This window comes from Schistocerca gregaria, chromosome 1 (assembly GCF_023897955.1).
Source record: "Schistocerca gregaria isolate iqSchGreg1 chromosome 1, iqSchGreg1.2, whole genome shotgun sequence".
In the NCBI taxonomy this organism is placed as follows: Eukaryota; Metazoa; Arthropoda; class Insecta; order Orthoptera; family Acrididae; genus Schistocerca; species Schistocerca gregaria.
Window position 1 is genome coordinate 668,889,437 of NC_064920.1, and position 19,546 is coordinate 668,908,982.

Sequence of the window (19,546 nt, forward strand, 5' to 3'; positions counted from 1 at the left end):
TGGGTTGGTTTCGTGTGTGTGTATGTTCCCTTTCTCATCATTGTCCAGCCAAAACTGCTAACTACAGAAGCTTGCAATTTAGCGAGGGTGCTGAAATTGTATTGCAAGCATCGTTAGAGAAGGAATTTTTCGAAATTCCACCACTAAGATGGTGAAACAGTGACTGATTACTGCAAGACTAAGAAGTTGCTATGGAATTAGCAGTGCACAAGAGCGTGGAATTGCCATCACACACTCACCACTACCATAGACTAAACAGAGTAAGGAATGAATACCATAATAAGGAAGTGCCAAAGTGGCCTGCCTACCGAAATCCAGGTAACTCACGTGATTATTCGTCGTAGCAACGTTCGTTTAAGCCAAGAAAATAAGAAAATAAAATCACTGCATGTCTAAGAAGTTGCTATGGAATTAGCAGTGCACAAGGCCATCTGCTCGCTTCTTGGTCGCATGTTCTAGCACAAAGTACCATGAATCCATTTCGCGAAGTTACAATCTAGAAACTTAAATCCACACTTGGATAACAAGAAAAAGTCTAAAGAAGAGATGCTGAAGGCGATACTGCAGCTTTGAGGACAAGAATCTGATATCGCCCATAGCTGACCTCGCACTTGTAATGCACAAAGTCTGACGCCAAGTACGACATTACACACGAGTTACCGAATTTAAGAAACAAAATTTATGAGAAACGAAAAGAAAATAGTGCTCTCTCACTAACGAATGCTTATTGCTCTACCGCACGGGGTAGCGACGTGGTCTGCGGCTACTTGTCACAGTCTGTGCAACTCCCCCCGTCGGATGTTCGAGTCCTCCCTCGTGCATGGGTGTGTGTGTTGTTCACAGCGTAAGTTAGTTTAAGTTAGATTAAGTAGTGTGTAGGCTTAGTCACCGATGACCTTAGCAGTTTGGTCCCATAGGACCTTACTAGAAATTTCCGAATTTCCTAGTGCTCTAAGTGCATTATAACTAAATAAATTGGCATTCATTGGGTAAATCCACGCTTACTGATATCAGCAACGCGAACTCAGGCCTCCACCAGCGAGCAGGAGCAGAACAGAACTGACCAAGGTTCAACATCTCCAAAAGATAGATGGGAGCGTTGGGTCGCGAGAATTGGCGCGCTCCTATGCCGGCCAATCAGAAGCCACGGGATTGCCGTGAAACACAATGCCGTTATGGCTAGCTGCCCGAACACTGGAAAAATGGCTCCTGATTAGTCAGAAGACGGTCATAATTTCGTCAGGGAGGCTACTTCGCAGTGTTAAAAGTGAGTGAGAAGTTAAACTTCAGAGTTGGTCACAGCTTGTGAGATTAGGAAGGGGGATAACTTCGGCCACTGCATAGCATTCAAACTTGTCCCACATGCTCCTTACAGCAACAATCAATGAAGGAAAAGGGGAAGCCATCATGGCCACTCTAGGGAGACTGCTAAATTGCGTTCACAAATAACGAAAAATTTCCTGTTCCAATCCTCTCTCACTGAGTCACTGACCAACGTATTATTACAATAGAAAATTTCTAGCCATATTGGCATTCCACTGCAATTGTAAAACGATGAAAAGACTGCAAAACTAATAAAGTATGAAAGGCATGCAGGGCGAATGAAACTGAAATGCATATGTTTCAAACTACTAAATCCTTTTTAAAACTAGATCTATGAAAATTGGTATTCGCCTTCTCAGTTAAAAGTAAAAATATCTGTTTCAGTGTTTTTGGAAGTTCAACCACTGCCAGGGTGAAATAGGGAATGAAACGTTTCATGAAAATATTTCATTATGAAAGTATTTTTAAACCTAAAAGTATGGAAATTTGTATTTGGCTTTTCAGTTACAAACAAAAAAAGTGTTCCAATGTTTTTGAAATTTCAACACTAAGGAGGTGAAATACAGGATGAAATTATTGTGAAAATATTTGATCTCTGTTAAAAATAATGAAACATGTGTTATGGGATGAATGTTTATAGGAAATATCTCCATAAGAACTAAAGAGGGAGACATTATTTATTGTTTTGGTCCACAACACCATCTCCAAAAATATGGAAAGCAAAGACAAGAAAAGTAGAAGATATTTCTTTCACAGTATCGAAGGTGGAGAAGGGTTTGTAGCTCTTAAAGGCCCATCCACACACGACATTCTGTCTTCACAAATGTGTGCACACATGACATTGGCACAGACAGGTCGTTGCATGTGAAGAGATGTCTGCAGAATTGAGATGTACACAAACCTGAAAGTTAGAACCGGAGGTTTGGCAAAATTGATCAAATCTGTAGGTCAAATCACATCTGTATAGGGAAGTGTGTGGACACAAATCGCCAGAGATTGGGGATGTGAAATGTGTTTGTGTCATGTATTTGATTAGCCAAAGTTTCTTGTCTATGTGTACACAGTGAATTCAAAATGGCAAATATAAGGCAATACTCCAGAGAGTTCGTTGCTGAATTTATCGAAATGAATAGGAGTCATACATGTTTGTGCAACAGGGGATACAGCTGTAGAGATAAGAAAGTAGCTACTTGTAATTCTTTAATAGAGAAATTACGTGTACTTCACCCTATGGATAAACTAAGAAATAATAAAAAGAAATTAACTTGTTGCAGAGAGTGTGCCACAAAGATACAAGCACAGGAAGTACCAAAATCTATTCGATATGTTGCCAGGGGTTTGATAGTGTACTTTCAGTTAGTCCCGCATTATGCAATGATCTTGTGTGAAAGTGTAGCAAGGAGAAGTAGGCCCTATTTATTCTAAAGAAGAGTACAGTCAGAATATTGAGTTCAGCTGATGATGGAAGATCTCGAAACGGTTCCTTCAGGTACAGATAATTACATCTTTTTTTTACTTCCTAACATAATACATGGCTCGTATCAATAAAGATTCAGAGGTGAACTGTAGAATTCAGTGTTGTAGTACTTTCCCGATAAACTATGGCTACCTGTCTAGAGCTCAGAATGGTGTTTTACATTTGGGTGTAAAAGTCCTTAAGAGGTTGCCGCTAGATTTCAGACAGGTAGTGAAGATTCAGACTCAGAAACAAACTACGCTATAAGTCATTGTCCATGTATACAACATATATGAATACACTGTATTTCAAACTACAAAAACATTGTCTGCAGCCCATCACAGTTAAGGCGCAGTACTTTACTCGTCCTCATGAGACCATCCTTCAAGACAGCGTAAGTAGCTTCGCAATTACTGGACATGATATCACTTGTTTTGAAACTGCAGTAGAAAATTCCAGATCCTTACAGCTCATTTTTAATGCCAGGAATCTTAACGTCATTGTCAGGTGCTCATGCAGGGTAATTGCTGTCTGCATACAGGTATTTTTAGTATGTTGTTGTTGTTGTCTTCAGTCCTGAGACTGGTTTGATGCAGCTCTCCATGCTACTCTATCCTGTGCAGGCTGCTTCATCTCCCAGTACCTACTGCAACCTACATCCTTCTGAATCTGCTTAGTGTACTCATCTCTCGGTCTCCCTCTACGATTTTTACCCTCCACACTGCCCTCCAATGCTAAATTTGTGATCCCTTGATGCCTCAAAACATGTCCTACCAACCGATCCCTTCTTCTAGTCAAGTTGTGCCACAAACTTCTCTTCTCCCCAATCCTATTCAATACCTCCTCATTAGTTACGTGATCTATCCACCTTATCTTCAGTATTCTTCTGTAACACCACATTTCGAAAGCTTCTATTCTCTTCTTGTCCAAACTAGTTATCGTCCATGTTTCACTTCCATACATGGCTACACTCCAAACAAATACTTTCAGAAACGACTTCCTGATACATAAATCTATATTCGATGTTAACAAATTTCTCTTCTTCAGAAACGCTTTCCTTGCCATTGCCAGTCTACATTTCATATCCTCTCTACTTCGACCATCATCAGTTATTTTACTTCCTAAATAGCAAAACTCCTTTACTACTTTAAGTGTCTCATTTCCTAATCTAATTCCCTCAGCATCACCCGATTTAATTTGACTACATTCCATTATCCTCGTTTTGCTTTTGTTGATGTTCATCTTATATCCTCCTATCAAGACACTGTCCATTCCGTTCAACTGCTCTTCCAAGTCCTTTGCCGTCTCTGACAGAATTACAATGTCATCGGCGAACCTCAAAGTTTTTACTTCGTCTCCATGAATTTTAATACCTACTCCAAATTTTTCTTTTGTTTCCTTTACTGCTTGCTCAATATACAGATTGAATAACATCAGGGAGAGGCTACAACCCTGTCTCACTCCTTTCACAACCACTGCTTCCCTTTCATGCCCCTCGACTCTTATTACTGCCATCTGGTTTCTGTACAAATTATAAATAGCCTTTCGCTCCCTGTATTTTACCCCTGCCACCTTTAGAATTTGAAAAAGAGTATTCCAGTCAACATTGTCAAAAGCTTTCTCTAAGTCTACAAATGCTAGAAACGTAGGTTTGCCTTTTCTTAATCTTTCTTCTAAGATAAGTCGTAAGGTCAGTATTGCCTCACGTGTTCCAACATTTCGACGGAATCCAAACTGATCTTCCCCGAGGTCTGCATCTACCAGTTTTTCCATTCGTCTGTAAAGAATTCGCGTTAGTATTTTGCAGCCGTGGCTTATTAAACTGATAGTTCGGTAATTTTCACATCTGTCAGCACCTGCTTTCTTTGGGATTGGAATTATTATATTCTTCTTGAAGTCTGAGGGTATTTCGCCTGTCTCATACATCTTGCTCACCAGCTGGTAGAGTTTTGTCATGACTGGCTCTCCCAAGGCCGTCAGTAGTTCTAATGGAATGTTGTCTACTCCGGGGGCCTTGTTTCGACTCAGGTCTTTCAGTGCTCTGTCAAACTCTTCACACAGTATCGTATCTCCCATTTCGTCTTCATCTACATCCTCTTCTATTTCCATAATGTTGTCCTCAAGTACATCGCCCTTGTATAAACCTTCTATATACTCCTTCCACCTTTCTGCCTTCCCTTCTTTGCTTAGAACTGGGCTGCCATCTGAGCTCTTGATATTCATACAAGTGGTTCTCTTCTCTCCAAAGGTCTCTTTAATTTTCCTGTAGGCAGTATCTATCTTACCCCTAGTGAGATAAGCTTCTACATCCTTACATTTGTCCTCTAGCCATCCCTGCTTAGCCATTTTGCACTTCCTGTCGATCTCATTTTTGAGACGTTTGTATTCCTTTTTGCCTGCTTCATTTACTGCATTTTTATATTTTCTCCTTTCATCAATTAAATTCAATATTTCTTCTGTTACCCAAGGATTTCTAGCAGCCCTCGTCTTTGTACCTACTTTATCCTCTGCTGCCTTCACTACTACATCCCTCAGAGCTACCCATTCTTCTTCTACTGTATTTCTTTCCCCTATTCCTGTCAATTGTTCCCTTATGCTCTCTCTGAAACTCTGTACAACCTCTGGTTCTTTCAGTTTATCCAGGTCCCATCTCCTTAAACTCCCACCTTTTTGCAGTTTCTTCAGTTTTAATTTACAGGTCATAACCAATAGATTGTGGTCAGAGTCCACATCTGCCCCTGGAAATGTCTTACAACTTAAAACCTGGTTCCTAAATCTCTGTCTTACCATTATATAATCTATCTGATACCTTTTAGTATCTCCAGGGTTCTTCCACGTATACAACCTTCTTTCATGATTCTTAAACCAAGTGTTAGCTATGATTAAGTTGTGCTCTGTGCAAAATTCTACTAGGCGGCTTCCTCTTTCATTTCTTAGCCCCAATCCATATTCACCTACTGTGTTTCCTTCTCTCCCTTTTCCTACACTCGAATTCCAGTCACCCATTACTATTAAATTTTCGTCTCCCTTCACTATCTGAATAATTTCTTTTATTTCATCGTACATTTCTTCAATTTCTTCATCATCTGCAGAGCTAGTTGGCATATAAACTTGTACTACTGTAGTAGGTGTGGGCTTCGTATCTATCTTGGCCACAATAATGCGTTCACTATGCTGTTTGTAGTAGCTTACCCGCATTCCTATTTTTCTATTCATTATTAAACCTACTCCTGCGTTACCCCTATTTGATTTTGTGTTTATAGCCCTGTAGTCACCTGACCAGAAGTCTTGTTCCTCCTGCCACCGAACTTCACTAATTCCCACTATATCTAACTTTAACCTATCCATTTCCCTTTTTAAATTTTCTAACCTACCTGCCCGATTAAGTGATCTGACATTCCACGCTCCGATCCGTAGAACGCCAGTTTTCTTTCTCCTGATAACGACATCCTCCTGAGTAGTCCCCGCCCGGAGATCCGAATGGGGGACTATTTTACCTCCGGAATATTTTACCCAAGAGGATGCCATCATCATTTAATCATACAGTAAAGCTGCATGTCCTCGGGAAAAATTACGGCTATAGTTTCCCCTTGCTTTCAGCCGTTCGCAGTACCAGCACAGCAAGGCCGTTTTGGTTAATGTTTCAAGGCCAGATCAGTCAATCATCCAGACTGTTGCCCCTGCAACTACTGAAAAGGCTGCTGCCCCTCTTCAGGAACCACACGTTTGTCTGGCCTCTCAACAGATACCCCTCCGTTGTGGTTGCACCTACAGTACGGCCACCTGTATCGCTGAGGCACGCAAGCCTCCCCACCAACGGCAAGGTCCATGGTTCATGGGGGGAGGATTTTTAGTATAAAGAAAGATAATTAAACAGTTGCAAATAATTACATGAGTCGTCTGGTTTACCCTGCAATTCATGAAGTAAATTTATGTGTAAAAACTACCTTTGAATAAGCAGGCACTCTCTAGTTCATTTTGATCTGTCTTTCTCTTTCTTGTGGTTTGTTTGCAACTTCTTTTTTCTTTTCTTTTTTTTTGCAACATAAGTTGCGAATACTGACTGTAACAAAATTTCTTCACTTTCTGAATAAATGAAGCAAACTACAAGGCTACGAAAGTATACTCACTAGACGCTAAGGTTTCTTATCTGCACAGACAGATAGTAGGTCAGGAGATGATAGGAACTTGTGTCGTACAAGCGCATCACATTTCAGCGACCTATTGCATGCACAGACATTTGTGCATATATCTGTGCAAACTACACCTTTTTGCTTTGTGCAATGATTCATTTTACAAACCTAAATACTGATTATTCCTCCTGATACACTCTTTATATCGATGATCTGCAACTCAACACGACAGATAAACAACACTGTTTTCTTCACAGATGACAAATATGTTTTTTGAATAATGTTGAACGTAATATAAATCATGATTCTACAGGGTTGTTGATAAAATCAGCACTCAACGTTCAGAGAGCCAGTTAATTTTTAACTGAAACAGAACACAATGTATGTTGTTCTCTCACTATAAGCAATAATGTATTGTTCCATAGTTGTCAATCAGTTAATGAATTAGGCTATTTTAAATTCTTAGGACTGAAGGTAGACGCAATGTTTCCTCGGAAATTTCATGTTCAATATCTTAAGCAGAAACTGAATGCTACTTCCTTCATTATAAGAGTAATCTTCATCGTCTCAGACACTGCAGTACTGCAGTACAGAGGCTTGTTTTCATACATTTACCTCCTATTGTGTTATATTTGGGGCAACTCTGGACACTTACCAAGAATATTTTTATCCCAGAAAAAGGCCATCAGACTGACCAACGGTGTCGGTTTGGGAACTTTGTGTAGGAATTTGTTCTAGTGTCTTGGATTTATAAGTCTGCCAACCCTTACATAAAGGCTATTCATTTCCGAAATTTATAGTTGATAATACTGACTCATTGCCAGCCAAAGTGGCCGTGCAGTTCTAGGCGCTGCAATCTGGAACCGCGAGACCACTACGGTCGCAGGTTCGAATCCTGCCTCGGGCATGGATGTGTGTGATGTCCTTAGGTTAGTTAGGTTTAACTAGTTCTAAGTTCTAGGGGACTAATGACCGCAGAAGTTGAGTCCCATAGTGCTCAGAGCCATTTTTGAACTGACTCATTCAGAACAAACTTCAATAATCATTCAGTGAACAATAGACAGGCTGACGATAAGCATTTGGTTATCGTCTCTGTAAGACAGACTCACACTAGACTCAATGAAATGGCTGGAATTTTAAAACATTCTAGTATGCATTTCAAATGGGGGCAACACAGAGTTCGTTGTCAATGGAATGGAACAGGACATCAAGTTTCAGGTTTCTCATGAGGAAAAGTTTGAAACTGACGATGGAGCCTTTTTCCGGGGGGAGGGGGGGGGGCTGAGGGTTGGAGATGCTGTCGTCATCTGCTAACATCGGAATTTAACCGATTTTCTCCACACTCATTTGTTTTATAATAGTAGATGTCGTAATTTGCATCTTCCTGAGGTTTATTTAATTATTTCGCTTTTACTTCACGACACATTGCGAATTTTCAATGACTCTGTTACAGGGTATCACGCGCAATCTGCGACTGGATTGAACATTCCTTGCTAGGGAGCTCACAGTATGTTATACCGGATACAGGGTAATCAACATCTAGAAGTAACTTCAGAAATGCTCCACATAAGTGTGTTGGGACTCTTGCTGTTCATGTTGTATATTAGTCACTCTGCAGACAATAGTAATTGTAACTTTAGACTTTTCACAAATGATGCAGTTATCTTCAATAAATATTCATTCAGATTCTAATAAGATTTCAAAGTGATGCAAAGATTAACAACTTGCTTTATATGTTTAGAAATGGAACATTGTGAGCTTCACAGGACGAAAGAACGTAGTATCCTATGTCTGTAACATCAGTGAATCACTTTGGAAATGGTCAACCCATAAAAATACCTGGATGTAATCCTTTCTGGGGATATAAAAGAGAATGATAATATAGGAACAGTCGTAGGTGGGAGACTTCAGTTTGTTATTACATTACTAGTGAAATGCTATCTCTACAAAGAAGATTGCTTACTAACCACTCATATGACCCATCCTAGAATATTTTTTCAAGTGTGCATGACGCATACGACTAATTGGGGACATTTAATGTATACAGAAAATGACAGCATGAATGGTCAAAAGTTTGTTTGAACCTTCAGAGAGTGTCATCGAGAGGCTAAAAGAACTGACAATACACAGCCCTGATGATAGATGTAAACTATTCTGAGACAGCCTACTTACAAAATTTCAAGAGCCAGTTTTAATTATGGACTCCACAAATATACTACAAGCCTTTACTGGCAGCTCTTATAGGGATTGTGAGGACAAGATTAGATTAAGCACAGTGTGCACAGAGGCATTCAGACTCATTCATCCCATTTCCCCATATTCCATGGAAAGGGAAAATCCCTAATAACTGGTAAACTGGGGTGTATCCTGTACCATGCACTTTACTATGGTTTGCACAGTGTGGGTGTAGGTGTAGACTACTTCAACAACTTTTACACTGTGAGTGTTCTTTCACAAGAGAGGCCAAATATCTGAAAGTGAAAAATGATTTAGATATTATAATACGAGTACTTAATGAACAGACCAGATGTTTACACTGTGTATAAATAAGAACATAAATGGATTAGGCAACGTCCTTAAATTACTCTTTTTAAGAGGTAAAGTGGGCTGCATTAAAGGAGAAAAATACGTTTGTCTCTTGCGTTATTTGCTACTTAGGGAAAACAAACAAAATGGATATGCTAAACAGATTCTATGCATTCATTTACAAATATGTTTGATGTGTTTGTGTGTATATATATATTTTCTAGGTAATAAATGATGATGTTTTGATATTTTGTTGCAGTGCTCAGGAGTTCACCGCTCAAGAACATCCATTACGATGTTTATTTAATTCTGATACTTTGTTCCAATTTTTGTATCGTGGATGGTATTTCACTTCTGCTGAGCAATAATGGACCAGGCGAACTGATTTAATGTTAACGTTCTATTTATGGGAAGACTCCATCATTTGACGGTGATGTCACCTGACCTTCCATTACATTTTGTTGTCGTATAGTGGGAATCAGTCTTCAGAAATGTGTGTACTCTTCAGCAGATTTCATTTTCAGTAATCTTTCAGCAGAGCTGGAAAACTGAGTGGTAAGTCCTAAATACGCAAATTCAGGACGACATGTTGCTTTGTGGTACACTCCTCCTGTTCTGTACACCGAGCGAAGTAGCATAGTGGTTAGCACTCTGGAATCCCATTCCGCAGGACGACGTTCAAACCTGCGTCTGGTCATCCTGCTTTAGGTTTTCCCTGATGCCGTATCCCTTAACAGCTTGAGGCAAATTCCGGGATGGGTCCTTCGAAAGGGCACACCCGATTTCCTTGCCTAATCCGAGGATGTGCTCTGCCTCTAATGAGCTCACTGTCGACGATAGTTAAACACTAATCTCCTCCTCCATCCTCCGTCTTGTACAGGAGCTCCTCGCAGTAGTTCAGAACTTTTCTCTGTGATATTTTATTTATTGGTATACTTTATTACAATTATTTAATCGTGATTTATTAATTATTTTGTTTATAAAATTCCTAATAAGCTTTCTGTAAAATTTGAAGTGTAGTGATTCATTCCATGACCAGGTAGCTTCGTCTAGCATGATTTGACGGAACGTGATAAATATATAAAAATATTAAGTAAATAATATTTAACTTTCATAACTATGAAATCGTAGGAAATCGTGTTAACTATTTGATTCCCTTAAAACTCATTCATTTGAAAGCAGTTGGGAACTTTAAATTTTATGCGTCCTGTGTTTTTTTATGTGTCTGATAGTAATAAAATAGCTTTGCTATGGATTCAGGTTTTGTAGTAAGGAGATAATGAGAGAATATCATCTGAAACTTGTGTTGAGGAATTTTCGAAGAAATCGAAAAGTGTTAGAATCAACGATATTATATGTTTTCCTAGAACTTGAACACCTCTGAGTGTGCAGGTGATGGGGGAGTAATTCTAAAATCTGTATTTTGTTATTATTGTTGTTGAACTGTTTCAACCATGGATGGGAATAAGGATGAAGCAGAAAGGTGTATCGAGTATGCAGTTAAGTTTCTTGCGGAGGGCAGACTCGATAAAGCCGAAAAGTTTCTTCAGAAAGCTGAGAGGTTATACCCAACTCAAAAAGCCAAAGGTGAGAGGTGTTATGTTTTATATGTTTGAAGTAGGCGAAATTAATGATGCATAAGTGCTGTGCGTCCGTATGACCGTGTAATAAATAAACGTTAGTGGTTTTGATATGAACGCGCGATGCGTTTTGTTTTTTGGATTAACCTATACTTTGGTGGTAAGCTTGACGGCTGCTTGCATCATTCCTACTTAGTTCTTAAAAGTAAGTTATGTAGAGAGATATAGCAGCTCTTCTAATTAATTAATTGTACTACACAAATTTATGTGGGTGTAGGCCTCTTGGACATAATTTTGGACGTCTTGTGTGTGGATGTTTTTTTTTTCTTCCAGGTAATTAGTAGCACTCGTGCTTTTTGGACGATTGTGACAGCTGTCAGAATTTGAGAGCTGGAGCTTTATATGTTCGTGTGAATATTTAAACCATAAAATTTCTTGCGTGAACTTTTGAGTGATTATTTCGCGTTTGTCATCACTTGTATTTGTGAAAGTGCCAGTGTAAGTCTTTGTTCGCAGTCCACTTCAAACTGACACAAGTCAGTTTGGGGAAACGGCGATTTAGGAAATATGGGCAGGTTCTGTGTTTCCATAGCCCCCTCCTCGCCCATTTCCTATCTAAAGTGCTGGTGTTTCATGATTTGGAGGTGGGAAAAGTTTTGTGAGTTGAAGATGTTGAAACCTGCTCATTAGGCAGTGTATGCTACAAACAAATAGTCAAGTCCTTCACTTTTTCGGAAATAATGTCTGTAAGTCAGTCAAAATAATTTTTGTTTTACTTTAGAGGGACTGAAGTGATTCCCCCGTAAAATATATTGTTGAAGTAAATAGTATTGAAGCTTTCAAAATCTTCTCACAGCTCTGTACAACATATTTACTATGTATCATTGTGGTTCTAATAACTGTCTGTTGTACTGGATGCATCCAGAATTAATGGACTTCACTGTTGTGACTGCATTGTTTAATACAGTGATGAAAAGGGGTTAAAGTGTAGTATTGGACCCCCCCCCCCCCCCATTGATATATTAATCTGTAGCGTAGCTAGAGGTGTTTGTTAGATTATATGGAGACAATTTGCTTAGAAATTGGTGAAGCTAACAATATGAAAGGGCAATAAAGGTTGTGGTAACAAATTTGCCTATTATCCTTTTATTAAAATTACTTGGTAATTGACACATTGCAGCTGGGAGAGGGGGGGGGGGGTTGAGGCTAGGGGCATTGTTGCCGTTGTGCATCCAGCTGTGCTTCACAAGGTGCTACATGTACCTTAAAAACAGGCAACACAGTGAGCATGTGGTGCTCGAGAAAGATCTGTGATTGCACGAAGACTGTCCCCTACCATTTGACTCACTGAAATGACAGTGCAAAGTAATTTTAATCTGAGTGTAGTACAGCCCAATGTTTGTCTGTGCAATTTGGAAAAATGCTAGAAGAGTCCTATGCCTGACTTTTACCGGAAAAGCAGCATGAATATATGCACGTTAAAAATTTAGCATTTTGCTGTTCCGGTCATAGGAACACCATGAAAGCCTTTTCATGTGGTTTAATAAGACATTATTTTGCAATATAGCCTTAGTTATTCAGGAGTTACCGTATGCTATGCAGTAAATGAGATACTATGTTATTGATCTTAGTACGTAGGCCATGGTACGACGAGGACTATACGCCAATGAAAATATGGAATAGTGCAGCTATAGCTAGCAGTAGAAGAATGGATGCTACAAAATGTTATTGGTTAAAGATTCCTAGTGCCATATTGTACAACAATATACTAATGTAGTAGAGAAAGCAATTATTTTTAGACTTTCAAAAGGTGTATTTATGATTCCATCATCCTGGTTAATTGCCCATTGGCCATTGTTTGTCTACAACAACTAAATAAAAATTTGATGGGAACACTATCCACATGAAATCATTTTCACTTATGGTCTTGCAGCCTGCAGTGGTAGTATGTAGCATGGCTCTATACGGGAAAGCAATAGAAGACCACCTCTACTAGTGAGTTTTGTTTTAAGTGCTTATTAGGAAAGAGTCTTGTCTTCAGTTTACGCTATTAACATTTCATTACACTATGGTCGAGCGTGCCATTTCATCTGTTTCATTTTGCAACTTAATAATTTTGTTGTGAACTGAAAAAGAGTAAGTCATATTGTATATTTTACTGTACAGGGTGCTTTTGAGCTACTGGTATTCATTGTATGGACCTTGTGTAGAGCAAAGTTGATGACAATATAGTGCTGTGTTTTTTTCTTTTTTGCCCCTGATATGAAATGTGCACCCCTTAGACTTTCCTGCAGGTTGGCAGCCTGGGCAATTTTTCTGCAGTCCCAATTTTCATCTCCATATGAATTGCTGGAAAACAAAGAGAAAAGCAATGATTTGACTAGAAGATTTGCAACAAGAAATCTTTTTTTCCATGCAGGTACTTTCCTGTCTACTTCGGAAATGGAGTTTCCCCTATGGAGTATACCCTGATCTGTTGTACAAATGTACTTCTAGTGTGATAAAAGCTTACTTACAGAATTACGAGAATTACAGTAAGGTGAAGAATCTAGGAAACTCTGCATGTTGGTGCATAATGATTGCAGTATAATTTTAAACTAATCCCAGTGTCACAAAGTCATCTAAGCAGTCATTCTTCTCATATGCCGTATACAAATGCAATCCAAAGAAACCCAAATAAAGTATATTATGTGAATTATCCTTCCTCAATACACTCCATTGGCTTGTACATTTCGGTGTAGAAAATATGACGTTTGGAGCAAGTGTCATTGCATTTAGTTTTTTCTTGTTGATACCTGGTTGGAAAATGGGGTCGACTGAAGCGTCCGATCCCATCCGTCGGCTTTGACCCGTGATGTAAGGCTGTTGTGGTGTGTGACGTCATGATGCCGCGGAATTTAGTTTGTGAGAGTGGCGTGTTTGTAGGTGCCGTTTTGATACGATCGGTGGTGCTCTCTGGTGGTAGTAGGTGATGTTTTTGGTTTAGTTTGCGAGTGTGGCGTCGTGTGTGAAGTTTGGTAAATTGCTTTTTTTTATGTCTTTGGTAGGTATTGATATGACTTACAGGGTCAACAGTTTTCGGTTGTCGGCTATGATGGGGGACAGTGCGTTGTGTCTAATAAAATTTCTTCAATTATTCGGATTTTTGGATGTAGTCGCGAATTGTTCAGTATGTCGTGAAGAAATGAGACTTACTTAAAATTCCAGCATCTCGGACCAGAGACGGCTGTATGTGGAGATGCCGTAAGGATAACAGGTCAAGGGAAGTGTTAGATCCCAATGTGTGGCTGTGGATGTTGGTGTTGGTATCGGGAGATGTTTTTGAGCTATATAGGTCAAGGGAAGTGTCCGATTCCAGATGATATTGTGTTTAGTGGTATTTGGGGAGTTTTGTGATGTCGGTTTTTTTCCGGCGTTTTATATGGGAGCGGGTGTCTAAATTTGTTTATATTTAGTTTGTCCCCACCCAAAAAAACCCTATTTCCCACACTTGTCCCGATAGTGTCATTAGGCTTTTTGTGGAACGTGTGTGTGTTCGTTTTTCGATGTATTTTTGTCCTCATAATGTGCATGTAACGACTTTATATGCGCCGTATTGGAATCGTGGTTTATGGTCGTTTCCGCCATATTTGTGATGTCATGAGTCAAATCAGACGGGCGGGATCGGACGCTTCCGCATTTCCAGAAAATGTGACATATCTAGATGAGAGCGAGGTGGGAACTATATGTGTGGACACTGAAGAACATGCAAACATCGTACCTCTAATATTTAGTATGGCAGTGTGCAGGACAATATGGGTTTATGGTTCAAAATGATTGCAGCCCAGGGCACACACGGACGACGTGACAAGACTGGACGTAAAGGCCCTAGCAATGTTCACCCTGTGGTGTCAACAATGGGGAGGCATTGAATACCATCTGCATCACCATTTGGCGCACCATGTTTGAATTGGATCATTTGTTGTTGCATGGCATTGGCAATGTCCTCTCATGCTGCAAACTGCTTACCATGAAGTTGTTCCTTTACCTTTTGTACGAGATCAGAGATACAAGGCACATCCTCGGTGTCGGAGTTACAACTGTACTTACTGCCTTATGTGGTTTTGTGCTGCCATGCAGTATGATTGCACTACCCATAAGATCCGACATTTCTCCTGAATGCCACAGCGTACCTGTCTCACCAGGAAGCACTGCGCACTGTTCTAATATGTGGCACACAATGCCATCCTTGACGTCATATGTGATAACCATCTGTTCCACAAGGGGAAGGATATTGATGATACTTCTGCTGCCATGTTGATCTGGCATGTCACCACTCTGTGTACTGGCATTCGAGCTCTGGTTTTTATGTCCTGACCCAAAGTTCATCAGTTGCAATTATTCATGGAAGAAAATGGTCACATCCTGTTGCCAGCATGCTTGATGGTCGAAATATGCTGCAGAATGCACCTGTCGCTGAACTGCCGTCACTTCATGCTGTACCCACCATAATGTGGTTTTATGCAGTTGCAGCTCTTGGCACAATAATCTGTGGATAGTTCATTTCTCAAAGGAACTTGCAGCAGCTGCTTGATGATGGCAGGGACCATGTCGGTCCACATACTGACTTGTTCTGATGTTGCTGATTACTGTGGCCACACATCCATCGCGCTGGATGATGAACCATTATGCCTCCAGGGGAAATTATCATGCTAATAGGTTAGATAAGGGAACCTCCATGGTCCTCCTGTTACCTACATCAATCCATAAATGTTACTTACAGTCACGTATAAGACACTGTATCTTACAGAAACGAAAAGCAGAAATATGGTACAACAGACTCTAAATGATAAAAGCCTCACAAAAAAGTAATATCATTTCGCCACTCTTGCAGAGAAGCTGTGGTCTTATGTTGCACTTATATTGGTTATACTTACTGCAGTCTTGATTGCACGCTATGGCAAGAGGAACCTCCCCGTTGGAGTGACCCTGACAGTTTGCCAGATTCCTTAAGGCATGTTCAGGCTTACTTGACCTACAGATTGGATTACATCTCTTTATCTTTACCACAGGCTCCCATTTTTAAACTTCTTGCAGGACATAAAGAATTACAATCTGATTTAGATAACCTGTGGTAGTTGGGTATGGATATGGCAAGAAGATGCTGCCTGTCACAAGATTTGCCTCGTGGAACTCCTCAGCTGGCTCCACTTCTGGCCAGACATAAACACATCAGATATTACATTACTGCACTTTAAATGCATCTATAGATTATTTGTCCTTATCACCCAGGATAAATTGAATGACTTCTTTCTTTTTTATAGCATCCTATTCTGGGTGTTGCAAGTGTACACCTGTAATCACAGTTCTTGTCCTGGGGTAGCATTTACGTAAACGCTTACTCCAACCAGTCTATTGGGTTGGTGCACAAGTTCATAGTGTTGTCCCTAAGTGTAATAAACATGACATGTACCCAAAAGAGTGACTTCAGTCATCAATAATGTATTTTACTTCACTAATTACAACATTCTGCCAATGTAGGGGTAACTTTTTGATTCTGCGGCTGTAGAAATCTCGTGGTTCGAGGCGATGAATTGATAGCCATGTCGGGCATGTTTTCATCTGAAAATTAAGTTCCTTGAAAATTATTTGATAAAGCAGAAAAAGTGAAAATCTGAGGGCACAAGATCAGATAAAGATGTGGTATGTGGAATAGCTTCCTGTCCCAACACTTGTATAATGTTCTTTGTCGCTCTAGCAGAATGTGGGCGGACATTATTGTGGAGTAGCATGACTTCACAGTCTTCCTGGTCATTGTTCTGGGATTGTGGCTTCAAGATGTTTCAGTTGTTGACAGTAAATGTGAGTAGTGATGGCTACACCATCATGAAGCAATTTGTAGCATGCCACACCATCACTATTCCACCAGATGCATAACATTATCTATTGTGGATGGGTGCAGGTCTTTACTTCTCATCAGTACTGATACAGGAAAGGAATGTTAGGTGTTGTTCACTAGGCAATTGATGATGAGCAAGCATGTATGCACATATATGTACATATAAATAAAATAGAAAGAAACTTCCACACGGGAAAAATATATTAAAAACAAAGATTCCAAGACTTACCAAGCGGGAAAGCGCCGGTAGATAGGCACAATAAATAAAACACACAAACACACACACAGAATTTCTAGCTTTCGCAATCGACAGTTGCTTCTTCAGGAAAGAGGGAAGGAGAGGGAAAGACGAAAGGATGTGGGTTTTAAGGGAGAGGCTAAGGAGTCATTCCAATCCCGGGAGCGGAAAGACCTACCTTAGGGGGAAAAAAGGACAGGTGTACACTCGCGCGTGCGCGCGCGCGCACACACACACACACACACACACACACACACACACACACACACACACACACACACACACGTCCATCAGCACATACACACACAAGCAGACATTTGTAAAGGCAAAGAGTTTGGGCAGAGATGTCAGTCGAGACGGAAGTACAGAGGCAAAGAAGTTGTTGAAAGACAGGTGTGGTATGAGCGGCTGCAACTTGAAATTAGCGGAGGTTGAGGCCTGGCGGATATCGAGAAGAGAGGATATACTGAAGGGCGAGTTCCCATCTCCGAAAGCTAGAAATTCTGTGTTTGTGTGTTTTATTTATTGTGGCTATCTACCGGCGCATTCCCGCTTGGTAAGTCTTGGAATATTTGTTTTTAACATATATGTATTAAATTAAAAGTAATATAGTTTGGTTTTGGCTTAGAGCATATTTACCCATACAGCTTTTTGAACCTTCCCCATTGCATGCAAATGTTGGATGATCACAATAATGATCACAGTTGCCAGTTCTTGAGTACTCTGATGTGGATCATTGTGGATTATTGTGTTTAAATGGCCTTCATCAAATCGTGAAGGTCTTCCTGAACATGGAGTCACTGTTGTCAAACTGATCCTCCTTAAAATGAGGAAACCATTTTCTTGCCGTGCTCTGTCCAGTGACACTATCTCCATTCAGGGTACAAATGTTTCTGGTTTCCTCCACTGCTGACACCCCTCAATTGAACTCAAACAGAAGAATATTGTTGGAAGTGTCCAGATTTCTCCACTTTGCACTCCATTTTGTAGTGTTGACAGCTCCACTCACAACCTGCAAATGACAGCATTTAAACTCAAATAGCAATAGTGAACTACAAATAAAAAAAATGACAGTTGATAAATAAATCCATAGCAACCAGAATACCAACATGCAAAACAAAACACTATGAACTCACACACAAACCCATTGTCTTCACCTGTATGTGTTGTGCATCTTCTTTTGGCAAATCTCTCGGATTACCTGTTCTCAGTATTGGGACATTGTCACAGCTTGTCTCAGCTTTATTCTATATTACTTGAAAATTCTTCTATTGACTCACTAATAATGAGGATAAAAGGACTAGTAATCAAATTTGAGTCCTTTCGAAACCATATTGATCAACATTTATCTAGGCTCACTAGGAAGGCAAGGCAAGGCAAGCAGTTAAATGTGTTGTTTTACTAATTGTTGAAGTGAGTTGTTATAGTATTTGTTGCTTAGTAGTGACTATCACTGGTGAGTTTGCTGACCTTTAGTCTTAGTAATTCCAATAAGTTTTTGGGCCTGTCAGGTATCTTTGACAAATCTTTTGTGATATCAGGGACTATGGTCCAACTTTTATAAAGATATCATTAATACACTATCAAAAATTTTATTAAAAATGTCAGTTCTTTTAAAGTGTAATTCTGGTGTTTGATACATTTTTCATTGCTGGATTGGCCACTTAAAATGTGTTCCCATCTGGATTTGTTATGCTTAAAAATGTTGACCAGGCATGGCTTATTGTGGTTACAACCTAACAGTGAGACTATTTGGCAGAGGCCATACTTTTCTTACTGGCATTCATAAATATCTAAAGTAAAATGTTATTGATTTGGCAGTGAAAAACTTCATTTTGGTGAGTGAAAATGCATGTAGTGTTCTTCAGGTCAGAAAACCCTGTTTAACATTTGTCCAGTGAACTGGTTTATATTCTGGAGTTCAATTTCAGAAATCCTGAAAAATGTCCATTTATGGCTGCTGTAACAAGCGTCCGAAGCGTCCGATCCCACCCGTCGGCATTCACCCGTGACATAAGGTTGTTGTTGTGTGTGACGTCACGACGACGCGGAATTTAGTTTGTGAGAGTGGCGTGTTTGTAGGTGTCGTTTTGATTCGATTAATGGTGCTCTCTGGTGGTGTGTTAGGTGATGTTTTTGGATTAGTTTGAGAGTGTGGCGTCGTGTGTGCATTTTCGTAAATTGTTTTTTTATGTCTTTGTTAGGTGTGGATATGACTGACAGGGTCAACAGTTTTCTGTTGTCTGCTATGATGTGTGACAGTGCGTTGTGTCTAATATAATTTCTTCAACTATTCGGATTTTTGGATGAAGTCGTGAAGTGTTCAGTATGTCATGAAGAAATGAGGCTTATTTAAAGTTCCGGCATCTCGTACCAGGGACGGTTGTATGTGGAGATGTCGTGAGGATAACA

At 39.8% G+C, this 19,546-nt stretch overlaps 1 protein-coding gene and 1 long non-coding RNA gene across 4 annotated transcripts in view; one reads left to right on the forward strand and one right to left on the reverse strand.

Moving 5' to 3' along the window:
- Positions 1-10,785: 10,785 nt before the first annotated feature.
- LOC126362494 (dnaJ homolog subfamily B member 12) overlaps positions 10,786-19,546 on the forward strand; it is a 135,161-nt gene continuing 126,400 nt past the window's right edge. Inside the window, exon 1 of one of the 3 annotated variants that reach the window (XM_050007886.1) lies at positions 10,786-11,025. In XM_050007886.1, coding sequence (XP_049863843.1) covers positions 10,893-11,025 — 133 coding nt within the window. In that variant the 5' untranslated portion in view covers positions 10,786-10,892. The remainder of the gene's footprint in view (positions 11,026-19,546) is intronic. The other 2 variants (XM_050007888.1, XM_050007885.1) reach the window with 2 other exon arrangements.
- LOC126362556 (uncharacterized) overlaps positions 17,757-19,546 on the reverse strand; it is a 427,566-nt gene continuing 425,776 nt past the window's right edge. Inside the window, exon 4 of the long non-coding RNA XR_007566239.1 lies at positions 17,757-18,146. This is a non-coding gene — a long non-coding RNA (uncharacterized LOC126362556). The remainder of the gene's footprint in view (positions 18,147-19,546) is intronic.